The sequence below is a fragment of the Chinchilla lanigera genome, unplaced genomic scaffold, assembly GCF_000276665.1.
Source record: "Chinchilla lanigera isolate Chin_1 unplaced genomic scaffold, ChiLan1.0 scaffold00158, whole genome shotgun sequence".
Taxonomy (NCBI): Eukaryota; Metazoa; Chordata; class Mammalia; order Rodentia; family Chinchillidae; genus Chinchilla; species Chinchilla lanigera.
In genome coordinates, this window is record NW_004955559.1 from 1,509,553 (window position 1) to 1,526,558 (window position 17,006).

Consider the following 17,006-nt stretch of genomic DNA (forward strand, 5'->3'; position numbering starts at 1 on the left):
TGCTCAGGTTTCCATTCTTTCTAGAGGCAAACGTCCAGCCCCGGGTCCCTGCCCTCCCCAGCCATGGAAAAGTCAAATTCTGCGTTGCTAGATTGGCCTTACTCAAGGAACCGAAGAAGGAAGGAAGGCTATGAATGCGCTTGCCCCTGAGAAGGTGACCCCTGCACCCACCACACTGAAGGTTGTTGTGAGAGTTTGTGCCGGTGGTTCCCAAGTGCGCCTAGTGTGTCAGTAAATCAGTGTGTGGGAACCATGGCGTGGGGCTGCAGGGCCCCCGAGGGTCTCTTCGCTGCTGCTTAGTGAGAGCCGGCTCTGGTTTCATCCCGGCGAGGGATCCTGTGGGTCTGCCCAGCGTCTGGTCACTCAGTGTGTCTCCAGCAGCCGAGCTGATCACTTGTCAAGGATGATGGAGCCTCCGAGGCGGCGCAGCGGCTGCAGGTAGAGGTGTAGGACCCCAGGGATCCGGGAAATAGGTTCCCCCCAAATGCGCAGAGATCTCAGGATGTTGGATTGTCCCGGGCCCATGGCAGTTTCTGGAGGAAAAGAAAACTAAAATGTGGTCCTGGTGACCGTGAAAGCGTGGCACGGGTGGAGGGGTGGAGGGGAGTGCGCCCGGGGCAGGGGCATCGGCTCTGTGCGCTGAAGCGCCTCCCGCGGTGGACCACCTCTGCTGACCTCGGTGACTGACGCCGCCTTGGAGCGGAGTACGGCGGGGTGGGAGCAAAGGAGGTGGCCTTCTGCTTGTACAAGTGGCTCGGTCTTGGGGTCTCGCCTGTTGGGAACCAAGCGATCTCCCTTCCTGCCCCACCCGGGTTCCAGCGTGCGTGGGCCGAACCGAGCTCCGCAGCTTTGCGAGGAAAGTCAAATCACTAAGCATAAAGGAATCCTCCTAAGGCAAGAGAGCCGATGTGGCCGGTAGTGTGCTATTTATTCAGATACTATAAACACAAATTACAACTCACATTACCCATTCTGTGAGATGTTTTAAGTCACCAGGATGCCAGCTTTACTGGGCTGTAGGCTACAGGAAGGCGGGGATTGTTTGTTTCCTGTTTTATCTGTAACACCTGCAACAGCCTCTTGGCTATGCCTTTCCTAGTCTGAGTGGGTAATTAATTTTTTTAAAATTGTAGTGGAGTTGGGCCGGGGATATAGCTCAGCGGCACAAGCACCTGGTTGGCAAGCTCAAGGTCCCGAGTTCGATTCCCAGTACAAAAAAAAAATTTTTTTTTTAAATTGTACTGGGAGTTGAATTCAGGGCCTTGCGCTGGCCAGGCAGGTGCTGTGCCACTGAGCTATATCCCCAGCCCAGCAGTCAAGTATTTAAAGGCTAGACTAGCCCAGGGATGATGTTCCTGCTGAGCGTAGGAAAGGTTAAAATTGCCTAACCCCGGCGTGGAGGCTGAGGCAGGAGAATCGCTGAGAGTTCCAGGCCAGCCTGGGCTACAAAGTGAGTTCAAGGCCAGCCTGAACTGCATAGCCTGACATTGTTTCAAAAATTTATAAAGTACAATAAATAGGAGAAAAAAAATGGCCTGTAACCCAGGGGACCAGAGCTCTGACCGACTCTCGGACTCTCGTCTCGCGCCCGTTAAGGCCACGATCTTCCCCAGACTCGCGCCCCAGTGGCGGGTAAAGGGGGTGCCGGACCTCCCAGGAAACCAGGTATCTGCCCCGCCACCTCTGACCACCAGCGTCCCACCTCGCTTTCTCTCCAGGAATTTAGGAGCCCAGGCTGCGCTGAATCAGGGAGGGGCAGGGCAGACCTGGGGCGCTGTCCCTGGGCACCTCGCTCCGGGTGCAGCCCGGCCGCCTCCCCGCGCTCCCCGCCTCTTCGCCCCACGCAACCCGCGCAAGGGCGGGCCTGGGGACAGCGACTTCCGCAGCCGGGGGCTAGGGCTGGGGACTGCCCCGTCTGTCGGGGGCTTCTGAGCTGCTCTTCAAGCAGGGTGTGGCTCCCGAATCCTCCGAGAGAGCCGAGGGGCGAGGAGCCGACACTCAGCTGCGCCCGGAGGGCGGGACAGGCTGAGCGCCGGGTCCAGCGAGCGCCACGCACCGCCCCCACGAAGCTGCAGGGCAGGCGCCCCCTGGCGGACACCGCCGGGAGCTCCCGAGGGACGAGCGTGCCCAGGGCAGAGCTGGCCAATCAGGGCCCGGCGCCGGAGCGCAAGGGCTGCGAGGCTCGCGCAGATTTAAGCAAATGATAAACTGGGCCAGGCTTATGGAGCGGCTCGGGAATGCTAAGCAGCTATTGCTTAGAATGTAGACAAAGTTCTTTTTAGGCTAGGATGCTGGGGGCACTTGCTTTGTAATAAATCGTTGAGAACAGTGTTCAGTTTGGCATAACATACTGCTAGGGGTTAGATCTAAAGCGGCCCTCAAACCTCATGTGTTCGGAAGGTGACTGGGTTACGGGGCGATGGCTGACTTGTGGCTCGGAGCCCGGCCTGGTCGGAAGCGGCGGCTCGGCGGGGCGAGGCTTCCTGCCCTAATGCGAGCGGCTTTCCCCTCCCCTGGCCAGGCCCCTCCGGGTGCCCTCCCGCTTTGGAGCCTGCCATCCGGGACTGTTACTGAGAGCCGGAGTAAATCTGCCCTTTAAATCGTGGGTGTGGAGTTTCCTGTCCTAGCAACCGGAAGGTGACTAAGATACACACACACACTTGGTACTGAGGCTCGAAGTGGGGCCTTCCCACTGGGCTCCAGCTCCAACTCTCTAATTTTGAGACAGGGTCTCACTTAGTCTCTAACTTGCCCAGGCTGGTGTGGAATTTGGGATCCTCTTGCCCTGCCTCAGCCTCCCGGAGTGCTGGGATTACAGGTGTGTGCCCCCACGCCTGGCTTGGGACCAGTGTCTGAACCCCTAGGATCATCACATCTTTGCTTCTATCTTCACCTTCACCAGCTCAGTATATATGCCTTAAATACCTTACTTCAGTTCTGTTTACTTTTTAAAATTTGAATATAAACAGCCACAGCCTTTGTATGTAGCTTCTTTCCCTCAGTGTTGTTGTGGTGGTGTTTTGTTTTGTTGGCTTTTTGAGACAGAGTCTTGCTGTGTAATACAGGCTGGCCTTGGACTCACTATGTAACCCAGGCTGGCCTCAAACTTACAGCAGCTCTCCTGCCTCAGCCTCTGGAGTGCTGGAATTATAGGCATGTGCCACCATTTCCTCATGGTTAAGTTTTTGAGATTCTTTCCTGGCCATCAGGATAGCTAGTGTGCATTTTTCTTTGCTGTGTAGTATTCCTTGGTACTGACCACAAGACTATCAATGCTACTGTGATGGACTTTGGGGTTGCTTCCTGTTGGAAGGTGTTCCAAACAGTGCTATTCAGCAAATTCTACGTGTGTACTGGGTAAATACGAACACACATTTGTGTTGCAGTTGTAGCTAAAAATATAATTGCAGATCCTGGGCTGTGTGTATCTTCAACCTCAACAGAAGTGCAGATCCATCTTTCAAAGTCATTTTTATCAGTTTTCATTCCCACTAGCGATGTGTGAGATTCCCATGGTCCCTCATTCTGCGGATACCCGGTGTCCTCAGTCTTCACTGTGGCCCAGCCAGGGGGTGTGGCCCTCGGTGGGGTTCTCGTGCCCCCACCTTGGTGATCAGAGAGCGTGAGGAGCTTCCTGATGCCCCCGGCCACTGGGGACCCACTTTGCTGACAGTCTTTTCTGGGTGCTTGAATGTTTTCTACTGGGCTGCTTCTACTTTTTCTTAATGACTTGCAGTAGCTCTTCTTCTTCTTTTTTTTTTTTTTTGTCTTTTTGAGACAGGGTCTCGCTCTGCAGTTCAGGCTGGCCTTGAGCTCACTTTGTAGCCCAGGCTAGGCTCGGACTTGCAGCAACCCTCCTGCCTCAGCCTCCCGAGTGCTGGGATTACAGGCTTGTGCCACCATGCCTGGCCTAACTTGCAGTAGCTCTTTGTAGATTTTGGGTAAGTACTCTTTCAGCTATATAGGTGGGATATTTTTTCTATTCCCTGGTATTTTTCTTAACTTCAATATCATAAAAATATCCTGGAAGATTTGTGAATTTGCCTTTCATGTTAAACCAGTGATCCTTGTGGATTAACTTCTGTGTGATATGAAATGAAGATCTCATGTCACTTCTCCCATGTGAAGAGACACTGTCCCTCTGCTTTTTAATGGTGTCATTTCCACACAGCTCAGGGTTGATGTGGACTAGCTCTGCATTCATATAACACTTTAACTTCTCTTAATAATGGTTATAGGTTTGGGTATGGAGGTCATGTACTACTTCTGTTAAATTTATCCTTAGGCACTGAAAACTATTTTCATGTTATTATAATTTTTGGGTGTGGTGTTTATTTTATTTATTTATTTATTTATTTATTTGTCTTTTTGAGACAGGGTCTCACTATGCAGTTCAAGCTGGCCTTGAGCTCACTTTGTAGCTCAGACTGGTCTCGAACTCCCAACGATCCTCCTGTCTCAGCCTCCCAAGTACTGGGATTACAGGAGTGCACTACCACGCCTGCCTACTATTTGTTTATTTGCTTTGTCTTTTTGAGACAGGGTCTCGCTATGCAGTCCAGTTTGTAGCCCAGGCTCGCCTTGAACTTGCAGTGATCCTCCTGGGGTCAAGTCTCACACTATGGCAGTTATTTAATATTTTGGCATTAATCTCTGCTTGTAAGATAAGAAACCAAGTCTGCCAGAAATGGAATTATTGCCCCAAGTCCACTGCACGTGGGGAGAGTTAAACTCTTGCCCATACTTCTCTAAAAGCCTTGTCAAGGGGCTGGGGATTTAGCTCAGCGGCAAAGCGCCTGCCTGGCAAGCGCAAGGTTGTGAGTTCAGTTCCCGGTACCAGAGAAAAACCAAAAAGCCAAAAAACAACAACAACAACAAAAAATAAAAGCCTTGTCATGAGGTTTACAGCCTAGTGCCTGACACGTGTTCGTTGAAGTCTGCTGTTCTTGGTGACCCCAAGATTTCCTCAGAAGTTAGTGGGCCTGGAAGAAGAATGCCATAGAGTCCCTCAAAGAATTACCTGAAGTCCCACAGGAGGAGACCTCACACTGAAGAGTTCCTGTCCTGGAACCTGCGGCACAAGGAGATTTGGGCCGTAAGGACCACAAACTACCTAAGTCAGTAAACAATGGAGAGCATCTTGCTGCGGTTGTTCATCTCTGCTGGGTTCTGTAACCTGTGGCGTTTCCCTTACCTGTGCCACCAGAATGGAGGAGGTGAGGGCTGGGCCTGGCGCTGGGGGCAGGGGGACCCTGAACAGCTGGTCTTGGGGAGCAGGGGAGGGCAGGCCTGGCCGCCTGAGCACGGCCCTGGCTCCCTCCTCAGGCGGCTTCCTCCTGACCTACGTCTTCATCCTGCTGCTGTTCGGCATTCCGCTTCTGTACATGGAGATGGTCTTGGGGCAGCGGCTGCGGGCGGACAACATCCGGGTCTGGAAGCAGCTCGTGCCCTGGCTGGGCGGCCTGGGCTACGCCTGTGTGCTGGTAAACGAGGTGCCTGGGCTGGGGGTGCCCTAGCTCGCCCCAGGGGTCTCCTGGCTCTCAGGCCCACCGTGTCGGACTCCAGGTACGCATCTTGGTGAGCACCTATAACAGCGTCATTATCTCCTGGAGCCTCTTCTACCTGGGAAGCTCTTTCACTTCACCCCTGCCCTGGGAGCACTGCCCCCTGGTGAAGAACGCCAGCGTCACTGGTGAGGAGAGCCGGGGAGGGGCCGTCAGGGCACCCAGGGGCAAGGGCCAGGCAGAGAACCGTGGTGCTGAGTGCCTGGGTCCCCCAGATTTCTCGTGCCTCCGGACTGTGCCCCACCAGTACTTCCTGTACCACACCACACTCCAAGCCTCAGGCCACATGGAGGAAGGGATCACGAACCTTGTCCTGAACCTCAGCCTGGGCAGCTTCACAACCTGGGTGGTCGTCTTCTTCGTTTTGATCTTAGAGATCAAGATTTCAGTGCTGGTAAGCTGCCCTGACCTGCGGCTCTCAAGAGCTGCAGGCTTCCTGCCCTGATACCATGCACTTCCTTCCTGTCCGCCGTTCTTCCTCCCTATTGGTGGCTTGTCCTTCCTGTCAGGAGCTCTCCTGCAAGCCCCACAACTCCCCCACCCACCCACCCGGCAAGCTTGGGTGTGGCTATCAGGGTCTCCCGCAGGGGTCCTGAGGAGGAGCCCACCCCCTGGAAGCTGGGCCTCCCATTCTTGTCACAGAGAACTGCTGTCCCCCGTGGGCAGCACGAAGGGCCACCTCACACCCGCCCTGCTCCCTCCTCACTCACCACCTCGAGCCAGCGCCGCCGCTCATGGGGACCCGGAGGCCTGTGTCAGTCACTTTCCTGTCACTGGGACAAAGTGACTGAGACCCACAGCTTAAAGAAGGGGAGGTTGGTTTGGGCTCACGATTTAGGAGGGTTCAGTTCGTGCTTGGCTGGCTTCCAGGTAGAACTAGCCCCGCGGCGGGGCCTGGCGGGGGAAGCTGCTCATGGTAGCCAGGAAGCAGGGAGAGAAGTGAAGAGCTGGGGACGGGGGCTGGGGATTTAGCTCAGCGGCAAAAGCGCTTGCCTGGCAAGCGCAAGGTCGTGAGTTCGGTTCCTGGTACCGGAGAAAAACAAAAAAAAAAAAAAAAAAAAAAGAGCTGGGGACGAGGACACCTTCTTCCAGGTCACAGCCCCAGGTCCACCTCCAGCCAGGCCCCACCTCCTAGCCACACACTGAACTGTGAACTCGCCCGTGGACGAATCTGCTCGTGACTACATCACCCCACGATCCAATCGCTTTCCACACACAGGAGATCTGGGGAGCCATTTTGGACCTAAGCCATAACGGCCATCGTGTGTCGCTCTGAGCTCAGCCACCTCGGCCTTTTGCTTCCACAACCTGTGTGAGCCCATGAAGGAGCTGACTGCCACCAAAGCCTTTCCAGTTTCCCACGAAGAGTATTTTATGCCAATGCACCGACTTCCGAGCCACTCCTTTGGCTCCTGAATCATATTCCCCTGACAAGGGAAATTAATTTCAGAGCGCCGGGGAGATCACTTTGCCTAACTCCACTTTACCAGCTGGTCTCTGGTCTGTGCGAACTGAGCCTTCGCCTTACCATCTCTTCACAGACCCCAAAAAAGCCACTCCTGTAAAAACAGAGCTTAGTGAAGGCTTAGTGGGGGCCCCTGGAGGAAGGGGGTGCCTTACCAACTCGGGCAAGAGACTTCAAACCCTACATTAACTATGTAACATCGCCATTTCCTTCCCTCTCCCCTCACCTGTGAAGTTCTACGAAGTCTTTACCTCCACGGGTCCCCTCGCCTTTTCCATTCCTGTTCCTACGTTCACCCGTGGGCCATTAACCCAGGCCCGGTGAAGTAACTGTCTGCCCCGCCGTTGTTCTCTGGGCTTTCGGCCCCCTGCTAACCTTGGCCTCCATCCGCCCTCATCCCCCGCTCTCCTGAGTGCTGGTTTCTGTCCTAACCCACCCGTCCAGGTGCTGGCTTCCTGGGTGCTCCTGTCCTACATTCTCCTCTTCTTCCTGTTTGTCCGAGGACTCTTCCTAGAAGGTGCACTTAGTAGCCTCAGACGTCTGATGACCATAGAGGTGAGACCACGGACTCCAGACCTTTCTCCTCCTTCCCCTGCTAAGACTTTCACTGAGTCTCCTCGCCCCCCGCCTTGCTTCCCTCCGCCCCCGGCCTTCCCCCTTTCCGCTCTCCCCTCCCAGCCTGCCCCTCTGCCAACGCACTGGTACTTCCGGCCTCTGAGCCCTCTCCCAAACTCGGTTCCACAGCTCTCTACCTTGGCTTCAGTGGACCTGTGGTGGCAGGCAGGAGGCCACGTGCTCTATTCCCTGGGCCTCGGCATGGGCACCATCACCACCTTCTTCTCCCACAACAGTGGAGGTGACAGCTATGTCAAGATGGCCTCCTTTGTGGCCCTGATCAACCTAGTGACCTCAATGCTGGCCACGTCCACCATCTTTATAGTGATGGGGTTCTGGGTCACCACCAGTGGCCACAGCTGCGTGGAGAAGTGAGTAACCCCGCCCCCCACCTCAGCGCCCCATGGAGCCCCAAACTCTAGATCTCCAGTTATAGTAATAACTTCATGTTTACTCTCAGAGAAAACAATCAGAAAGGGAATACTGTGATCTCTTCTGTTTTGTAGACAAGAAGAGTAGCCTCAGAGAGCTGACTGCCCCAGGGTTTCCCTAATTGCAAATGGAGTAAGGCAGATTTCAGAGTCAATTCTTAACTCACAAAGGAAACCAGTGACTGCTGGCCTTGGCTGCATATTTGAATCATGGGAAAAGTCTTTGAAAACATTTATGTCTGAGATCCACCACTAGAGATTCTGATTTATTTGGTCTTGGATATATCCAGGCATTGGGATTTTTAATAGTTCCGGTTAGAATTTTCCTCCACAATGGGATTTTTCTGAAGCAAAAGGATGTAAAAGTCCACGTTCCCATAGTAGCAGGAATTTTGTTTTGTTTCATTTTTTTGAGACAGGGTCTTGCCGCACAGTTCAGGCTGGCCTCAAACTCACAGCAGTCCTCCTGCCTCAGCCTCTCGAGTGCTGGGGCTACGGGAATGTGCCACTTACTCCCAGCACTGGCAAGAATTTTTTGGTAGAGATGACAGAAACCATACTTCCCTAAAAAGTTAGCCAAGAGGAGTGGACATAGCTTTAGTGAGCCAAATCCTGGTGAGTAATCGGCCAGTCATAAGTGGGGAAGAGCCAGGAATGCTTTTCTGTCTGGGGTAAGGGCCTGACATGGGTGGTGTGGGCTGGAGCAGGCTTCATGGAAGCGCAGACCTTGCACAGAGGAGAGGAACGCGGGCAGTACGGGTGCCTGTAGGTGTCAGAATCTTGAGAAGCTTCCCGTGCCAGTAGATTGATCCGCCAGTTCTCCCGGCATCATTCCTAGCAGCTGTGCTGAGGAGGTAGCAGAGGCTGCCACAGAGACAAGGCTGGGAGGCAGTTTTCTGGTGCTCGGATTCATGGGTCCCGCTGGAGTGAACCCCCAGATGAATCTTGTGTCTCAAGCCACGTCCAGCCTCTTCCAACACAAGCAATGACCAACACCCTGGGGGTCAGTGCTGTGGGAGCTGCGGGAACTTGGGGGCTTAATGCAGTGGTGGTGTGCGGTCTCTTCAGTCCCATTTGAAGACAGAGGAAAGTGAATTAAAATTGCCACCCAGCCGTAGCTCAGCTCTTAGAAAAATCTAACAATGAATTCATTGAGACTAAACAAATAAGCAAGATATGTGCCTTTCTCCTTTGGGTTTTGACATATAATATCCAGCATAAAATTAAAAATCGCGAGATATTAAAAATCTAGAAAAATGTAAACCATAGCCAATAGAAAAAAGACCAGGGCTAGGGATATAGCTCAGCGGCACAAGCGCCTGCCTGGCAAGCGCAAGGTCCTGAGTTCAGATCCCAGTACCAAAAAGGAAAAAAAAAACTCAGATACTAGAATGAACAGACAAGAACTCTAAAACACCATTATGGCCAGGTGTGGTAGCACACGCCTGTAATCCCAGCACTCGGGAAGCTGAGGCAGGAGGATTGTCACGAGTTCGAGACCAGCCTGAGCTATAAAGTGAGCTACAAAGTGAGCTCAAGGCCTGAACTGCACAGTGAGACCCTGCCTCAAAAAGACCAAAAAAAAAAAAAAAAAAAAAAACAAAGAAAAACAAAACACCATTATGAATATGTTATGAAATTTAATAGGAAAGATGAACAGAATGTGTGGAAAGATATAGAGATTTCAGAAAAGAACCCATAGAAATTCTAGACCTGAAAATGTAAGTTAAATGAAAGTTACATCAAATGGATTTAATACGATCTGGAAACAGTAGAGGAAGGGAAGACAGAAAGTTATATACCATATCTAGAGATGGAAAGTTATATATGGAAGTTACAGAACATGAACCTCACAGAGAGAGGAAAACTGAACATAGCCCCAGCGACCTATCAGACTAAAATGCGTGTAACTAGAGTTTCAGAAGAAGACAAGGTGGGATTGGTACAAAAAATTTAAAAATTGAAAAAATATTTTTCAAATTTGATTAAAAACATTAATCCACAGATACCAGAAGCTTGGAAGATCCCAACGTAAGTAAAAACAAAGATGACCACAAATTGGATATCATAGTCAAATTTCTGACAGTCAAAGATGAATACAAAATGTCGAAAGTAATCAAACATAGTAAAGAGCCAGGCACGGTGGCACGTGCCTGTAATCCCAGCACCAGGGAGGCTGAGGCAGGAGGATCATTGTGAGTTTGAAGCCAGCCTGGGTTACAAAGTGAGCTCAAGGCCAGCCTGCACTGCACAGAGAGACCCTGTCTCAAAAAAAAAGATTTAAAAAAAAAATAGTAAAGAGTACGTTGCTTACAATGGTTGTGTGATAAGAATTACAGCAAACTTCTCAGAAGCAATGGAAGCCAGAGTAAAATGGAATGAAATACTGCAGAGCACTGACAGGAAGGCCTTGTGAACCACCTACCATGTTCAGCAAAACAGCCTTCAGCAACGAGGAAAACGAAGGTATTTTCAGGTAAAGGTGAGATAATTCATCACAACAAAATTTGTACCAAGAGAAATACTAGAAATTCTTTTTTTTTCTTTTTGAGACAGGGTCTCACTATGTGGTTCAGGCTGCCTTGCGCTCACTTTGTAGCCCAGGCTGGTCTCGAACTCGCAAGGATCCTCCTGCCTCAGCCTCCTGAGTGCGGGGATTATGGACGTGCGCCGCCATGCCCAGTTTAGAAATTCTTGAGGCTGGAGGAAAATAGTTGTATTTGGACGCCAGTAAAGTTTACCACTGAAAAAGTCGTTTCACATACTCAGCTTGCTCTGAACATACTTCAAACTCTCCCTGTAACTGAATAAGCTGTCTTCTTTAAAATTAAAATTAATGAAATATTCAGTGCCTCAATCATTAGCCACCTCTCAGGTACACATAGCTGCATCTTGTTCATGGCCGCGTAGCAGATAGCAGAGCTCCAGAGTAATCATGAAGAAAAACCCAAGTGACACACTTCAAAGTCAGGAGAGAGGATCAAATGGAGCTGACAGAACCCTGGATGGATACCCAAGGAAAGTAGAAAAGGAGGGAAAGGAACAGATGAGACAAAGGAAAGCAAACAGGGCAAACAGCATAGCAGTAATTACATTAAACAAATGCCCCGCTTCAAAAGGAGAGAGCAGTTGTAAGACCATATAAGTTTGGTTTGTTTGTTTGTTTGCTTTTTGTTTTTTTGAGACAGGGTCTCGCTATGCAGTTCAGGCTGGCCTTGAGCTCACTTTGTAGCCCAGGCTGGTCTCAAACTCACAATGATCCTCCTGCCTCAGCTTCCCGAGTGCTGGGATTACAGGTGTGCGCCACCACGTCAGGCCCTACTCATAAAAATTAAAGTTCTCAACAAACTAGAAATACATACAACAGAACTTCCTCCCTCTGCTCAGTTTTTCTCTGAAAGTGTACCTAGATCACTGGATAACTTGGTGGCCCTTCTGCCCCACCTCCCCTAAATGCCAGGATTACAGGCATGTACCATCACAATTGGTGAGTTTTCAGTTTTATAAAGCTCTGGTGGCAGGTGTGGTGTTACATACCTACAATCCCAGCACTTGAGAGGCTGGAGCAGGAGGATCTCTGTGAGTCTGAGGCCAGTTTGGGATACATAGTGAGTTCAAGGGTGGCCTGGACTATATTGCAAGAGCCTGTCTCAAAAAAATTTTTATTCTAAATTTCAGTTGCCATATGCATCTAATGAAAGTCCTATCAGACAGTCTGTGGAGAGGGTTGGGTCCTCCTGAGGGAGCTGTCCCAGCCCGCCTCCAGCTTCCCATGGTCTCCCAGCAGTCTCTGACATTCCTCCGCTTGTACAAGTGTCACCCCATTCTCCTCCTCCTCTTCACGTGACGCCCCCTGAAATGTGTGTCTGTGTCCACATATCCCATTCTCTAAGGACTCCGGTCGTGTTGAGGAAGGACCTGCTCACTCCACGGTGACCTCATCTTAGCTAGTTACATGTGCAAGGCCAGATTTTTGAGGTTCAGTGGTAGAACCATGCTGGCAGTGAGGACTTCAACACAGAAACTATGGGGAGACAGGTTTATGGCTTGTGTCTAGAGGTACCCCCTGTAACCTCGCACAGTCACAGGTGGGGCTTTTTCAGAGGTGGCTGGACACAGAGTGTGACGCTGGGATTGACCCATGAAGAAATGCAGGATCAAGGGTACTGGGATTAAGGGTGTGAGTGCTGCCCGCCCTAAGTAGCCTGGATGAGCTAGAAGGGACAGAAAGAGGCCTGTCTCGTCCTTGTTGCTTTGCTGCCTTCCGCCTGCCCTGGACTGTTTCTCCTCTGGGATGCCCCTCTGCCATCCACCCTGCCTTGGAGCCAGCCGATTATGGACTGAAACTTCTACAGACTGTGAGCTAAATAAAGCTTTCCTCGGCCGGGCGTGGTGGCGCATGCCTGTAATCCCAGCACTCAGGCGGCTGAGGCAGGAGGATCGCTGTGAGTTCAAGACCAGCCTGGGCTACAAAGTGAGCTCAAGGCCAGCCAGAACTGCATAGAGAGACCCTGTCTCAAAAAGACAAAAATAAAATAAAATAAAATAAAATAAAATAAAATAAACCTTTCCTCCCTTAATTTTGGGTGTTGGGTATTTTGTCTTAGCCATGAGAAGAGTAACTAAGACAAGACATAATTTGCCTCAAAACACTGAAAAATACTACCTACAGAAAATATAAAATCTGCCAGGCATGGCGGCACCTACCTGTAATCCCAGCACTCTGGGAGGCTGAGCCTGGAGGATCACAAGTTCAAGGCTAGTCTGGGCAACTTAGTGACTTTGTGAGCCCTGCCTCAAAATAAAATTTTTTTTAAAAGAATTGGGGATGAAGCTCAATACCATGGTGCTGGATTTGATAGGTGGACTCTGTTAGGTGGCCTTGCCCTTGGTGGCCCCCTTCAAAGGGCTTGGGCAGCCCCACCGCTATGGCCTTGCTGGTTGCACCCCACATGATCTCTCTCTTGGCCTGGCTCACTCCCTGAAGATTTCCTCAGCAGACATTCCACATTCCTGGATCCAAATTCCCAGCATTTCCACTGTACCTTCAGCTTCCTTCTCACAGCTTCACCCACTGCCCCTCAAGGGCACACTGCCTGGCCTTCCGAGGCCTTCTTTTAAAATCTGGGTGTAAGCCTTCATGACCCCAGAGCTCATACACCCTGCATCACATACACCAGCATCGCATGAACAATGCCAAGGTCTTCCACCAGTGTGGGTAGCAACCAGGCCCCCCTGGGCCATGGCCGCAGCGGTCACTGAGTGTTAGGATGGCTGAGCGTGGTGAAAAGAAGTGTTACCAAAAAGAAGAAAAAAGTAGAAAATTTAGAATTCTCTGCTTGCTAGGTAGACTCCATGAGGCGGCCTTGCCCTTGGTGGGCCTCTGGTCAGGGGCCCCTTGTTCCTCAGCAGCAATTTACTTCCCTCCCCAGCCTCAGTCTCCTTGCTGTGCAGATGACAGAGAAGCCAGCCTGTTTTCCATCAGTCTGCTTTCCTCTGCTTCCCCTCCAGGGCAGCCGCAACTCTGATAAGGCTAATATCCAATGGGCTGCTGCCTGAGGAGGCGCAACCCCCCGAAGACATGGTGCACATGGCCCCCCAGGACTACCTGGACTGGATCATCAGCCTCCCGAAAGAACTCCAGGGCGACATCATCTACTTCTCCCCATCCTGCAGCCTCCTGGTGCAGAAGGAAGAGGTGTGTGTAGTGGGGGAGAAGGAGGGTGCTCCCTAAAGGCCCCAGAGGAAAATGTGTTTTCTGGAGGCCTGGTGGGCCACCTTAGCATCCCCTGGAGCATGTAGGAGTCCTAACCATGGCCACCATTTCTACGTGCTAGAGCCTTTGCTAAATTCAACTCCAGGGTCCCTAATTGTTCATGGAGGAAACGAAGGCCCTAGTACGTGGACCTGACCCAGCTGACACCAAGGAGGGAAAATGTTACTTCTCCCACCCCACACATAGCGGGTGCCTCTTCCTCTGACCCGGGCAGGCATTGCTAATCAATCACCGCACCTTCCCCCAGTGCAGCCCGCAGAACCCTTCCCTCCCCACCCCCAGTTTCTGCAGGGCCCTGGCCTGGCATACGCAGCCTTCTCCCAAGCCGTCTCACTGTTCCCTGATGCCTCCTTCTGGGCCATCATCCTCTTCCTGACTATGCTCGTCATTGGGCTGGGCACCTCGATAAGACTCTTGGAGGACATTGTCCCTTCCTTCCAAAACTCCACCTCCCTCTTCATCAGCCACCCCAGGCTGATCCCAGGTAGGCGTGGATTCTCACCCCATTAGAAACCCTGCCCTGCTGCCTCTTGTGCCCCTCCTGCCCAGCTCATGCCAAATCTCCAAGATGGCCTCTGACCCCCACCCCAGCCTCCTCGTGGAGCTTAGCGTAGCCACGCCTGCCTCTGCCTAGCGCTCGTGTGCCTGGGAGGCTTCCTGGGCAGCCTCGTCTTTACCAGTCAGCCTGGCAGCTACGTCCTCTCTTTGTTCGATGACTACCTGGTCCCTCAGAACCTCATCATCCTTGTGATATTCCAGAATGGGGCTCTGATCTGGATCTATGGAGCCCGAAGGTGATTTCCAAGCCCTAAGGCTGCCCACAGCGGGCGGGGGGTCCTCATGGGAGCGGCAGAGTGACCCCGGGCAGCGAGAGGGCTGGGGTGGTACAGACCCCATGAATGAAGGGTTCCCGCCTGGGAGGCCCTACGAGAGGGAGGCCCACCCTGCCAGGGCCCGTGTCCCAGAGCTCCCTGACTGCCATCTGGCCCAGGTTCAAGCAGGAGGTGTTCAGCCAGCAAGTCGGCCTACTGCAGCCCTCTTGGGCCTTCCTGTGTCACTATGTGACTCTGCCCGGGCTCCTGGTCCTCCTCACTGTGTGCCTCCTGCATCTCTACTTCCAGCCGGCTGCCTACTACTTCAGCTGGAATAGCAGCACGGTGAGGCCCGCTCCCCACGCTGGGGGCCCCAGTCAGCCCTTGCACCCCACAGGTCTCTGGGTCTGGGCACCCGTCTGCCCCAGGGACCCTTAACCCAGCTTGCCAGCCTCTGGGGAGTTCCCACCCCAGCCACACCCGCATGGACTGAAACCCCACACCCTTCTGTCTGCCTCCAGAGCCAGGAGGTCAGGCAGCCCTACCTGCAGAGCAGCCTCAGCTGGGCTGCCCTCCTCGCCTTCCTCACCCTTCTGCCAGTCCCGGCCTACGCGCTTCACCACTGGTGGTGCTTGGAGAACAAAAGGCCCACAGCGGTTGCCAAGGCCAAGGAGTGGCTCAAGCGCCCTGGGAGGAAAACCAACCTCAGCTCCCAGCACAAAGCCCGGAAGACCTGGCTGAAGCGGCTTAGCCTGCCCTGGTTCCGGCTCCTGCGCCCGTCCCTGAGGGGGGACAGCAAGCTCTCCTCCCACTTCACCATGCCTCAGGCGATCTCCCCGTTCTCCATGAACGTCACCCCCTCCCAGCAGACGAGTCCCAGCTCTGGACCCAAGGACAGTGCTGGTGGCCGTGAGGAGAAGACAGAGAAGCTGCCCGACAACTCCGGGAAGTAGCTGGCGCCGCCACCTGTGTTCCAAGCAGCAGCTCTGTCCGCCGCCCGGCAGCCCTGGCGCCCACCTTCCTCTGCGGGAGTGAGGGGCAGCGTCCTGCCCCCCATGGTGTCACTGGCACGTCTGTCCCCTGCTGTCCCTAACTGTCTCATGGTGACCTAGCCAGAACTAGAACCCGGGTCTCCCACGTCCCTGTAGAACGCTTTCACTTTTCATTTCCCCACCCAGCCTCCCCTCCTGCCCTGCCTTCCCTGCTCCCAGCCCTCCCATGGCTCCCCAGCATCCACGGACCATCGCAGCTCTCCCCGTGATGTCCCTGGCGGATCTGTCCAGCTTCTCCCCGCCTTACGTGGCGGTCACTGGGGCCAGCAGGCCGGGCTTGGAAAGCGGGGGCCCCCTCCGCACCCTCTCAACACAGCTCTCCTGTCTCCAGGACTTCCCGCCTTTTCCCACCTGCTGCATTCCCTGCTCATCCTTAGATGAAACGTCCTCTCTCCCGGGAAATTACCAAAGGCAGCCTGCTTCCCACCAGAGGCTCCAAACTCCATCTCATTCACTTATCTAATGAAGAGTATTTGTTTGTTTATTGGTTTTGGTTTTTGTTTTTTGAGATAAGGGCTTGCTATGGAGCCCCAGCTGGCCATGAATTTGCAGCAATCCTTCTGCCTCAGCCTCCTGATTCCTGGGATCACAGGCGTGCGCCACCACCTCCGGCAATGTAACTAAGAATATTGATGGAGTGTAAATTCACAACCAGAAACAAGACAGGCAAAACCCCTGGCTCCCACAGAGGAGCTCACTTCCAGCCGTGTGGTTGGGGTGAGAGGAGGGAGTGATTCGGAAGCTGATGGAGGAGGAGGCCTGGCTCCTGGGCCCCTCAGCCCCACCCTCTTCCCTCAGCCCAGCTCCTGCTCTCAGAGGCGAAGGGGCCTTCGCCCAGGCAACTTCACCCGACAGGGAGCGAACTCCCGGTGAATGAGTCCCTGCACACTGTGCATAAACCAAAGCCCAGAAACGTGCCCGGATTTGCTGCCCCCTCAGCCAACCCCAGGGCCTCCCAGCCACAGAAACCACTCAAGTTCAGGGACAGTGACGGGGTGGGCATGAGGCTGGGAAGATGTGAGGAGCACGAGAAACAGGAGCGAGAGCTTTTAAAAATCCAGGTAGGGCTCTTGAGCAAAGAAAGGACCATTTTGCTGCTATTCTGCTTCACAGTTAACACCCAACCTCTTAAAAATTGTTTATTTCAGGCAGTTTTCCCCCAAGACTCTAAGTTCAATGAACAAAATATATAATTCTATTTATAATTAAACTACAGGGACTCAAAGCTCAGACAGTAGGGGAATCACTCACTTTCCGCTTGCCCTTCCTTGATTCTCTTGTGCAGTGGGCA

At 52.8% G+C, this 17,006-nt stretch overlaps 1 protein-coding gene across 3 annotated transcripts; it reads left to right on the top strand.

Annotated features, from left to right (window-relative positions):
* Window positions 1-1,619: 1,619 nt before the first annotated feature.
* On the top strand, window positions 1,620-16,199 carry LOC102020495 (orphan sodium- and chloride-dependent neurotransmitter transporter NTT5-like). 3 transcript variants are annotated; one of them, XM_005412896.2, is made up of 12 exons: window positions 1,620-1,665; window positions 4,961-5,216; window positions 5,326-5,483; window positions 5,566-5,692; window positions 5,780-5,958; window positions 7,474-7,584; window positions 7,774-8,015; window positions 13,587-13,773; window positions 14,134-14,335; window positions 14,486-14,645; window positions 14,843-15,008; window positions 15,185-16,199. In XM_005412896.2, exons 2-12 carry the CDS (start codon window positions 5,129-5,131, stop codon window positions 15,614-15,616), a joined length of 2,052 nt encoding a protein of 683 aa, XP_005412953.1. In that variant the 5' UTR covers window positions 1,620-1,665; window positions 4,961-5,128; the 3' UTR covers window positions 15,617-16,199. The 3 variants fall into 3 exon arrangements, with proteins under 3 accessions (XP_005412953.1, XP_005412954.1, XP_005412955.1); XM_005412897.2 differs by having other exon boundaries at window positions 1,628-1,665; window positions 5,027-5,216; XM_005412898.2 differs by having other exon boundaries at window positions 1,636-1,665; window positions 5,035-5,216.
* The last annotated feature ends 807 nt before the right edge of the window (window positions 16,200-17,006 follow it).

Bases quoted from the DNA above. Each gene is read 5' to 3' on its own strand.
- LOC102020495 (XM_005412896.2), top strand. From the start codon at position 5,129: ATGGAGAGCATCTTGCTGCGGTTGTTCATCTCTGCTGGGTTCTGTAAC. The intron at 5,484-5,565 runs GTAAACGAGGTG...GTCGGACTCCAG, and splicing joins TGGGCTACGCCTGTGTGCTG to GTACGCATCTTGGTGAGCAC. The intron at 5,959-7,473 runs GTAAGCTGCCCT...CCACCCGTCCAG, and splicing joins AGATCAAGATTTCAGTGCTG to GTGCTGGCTTCCTGGGTGCT.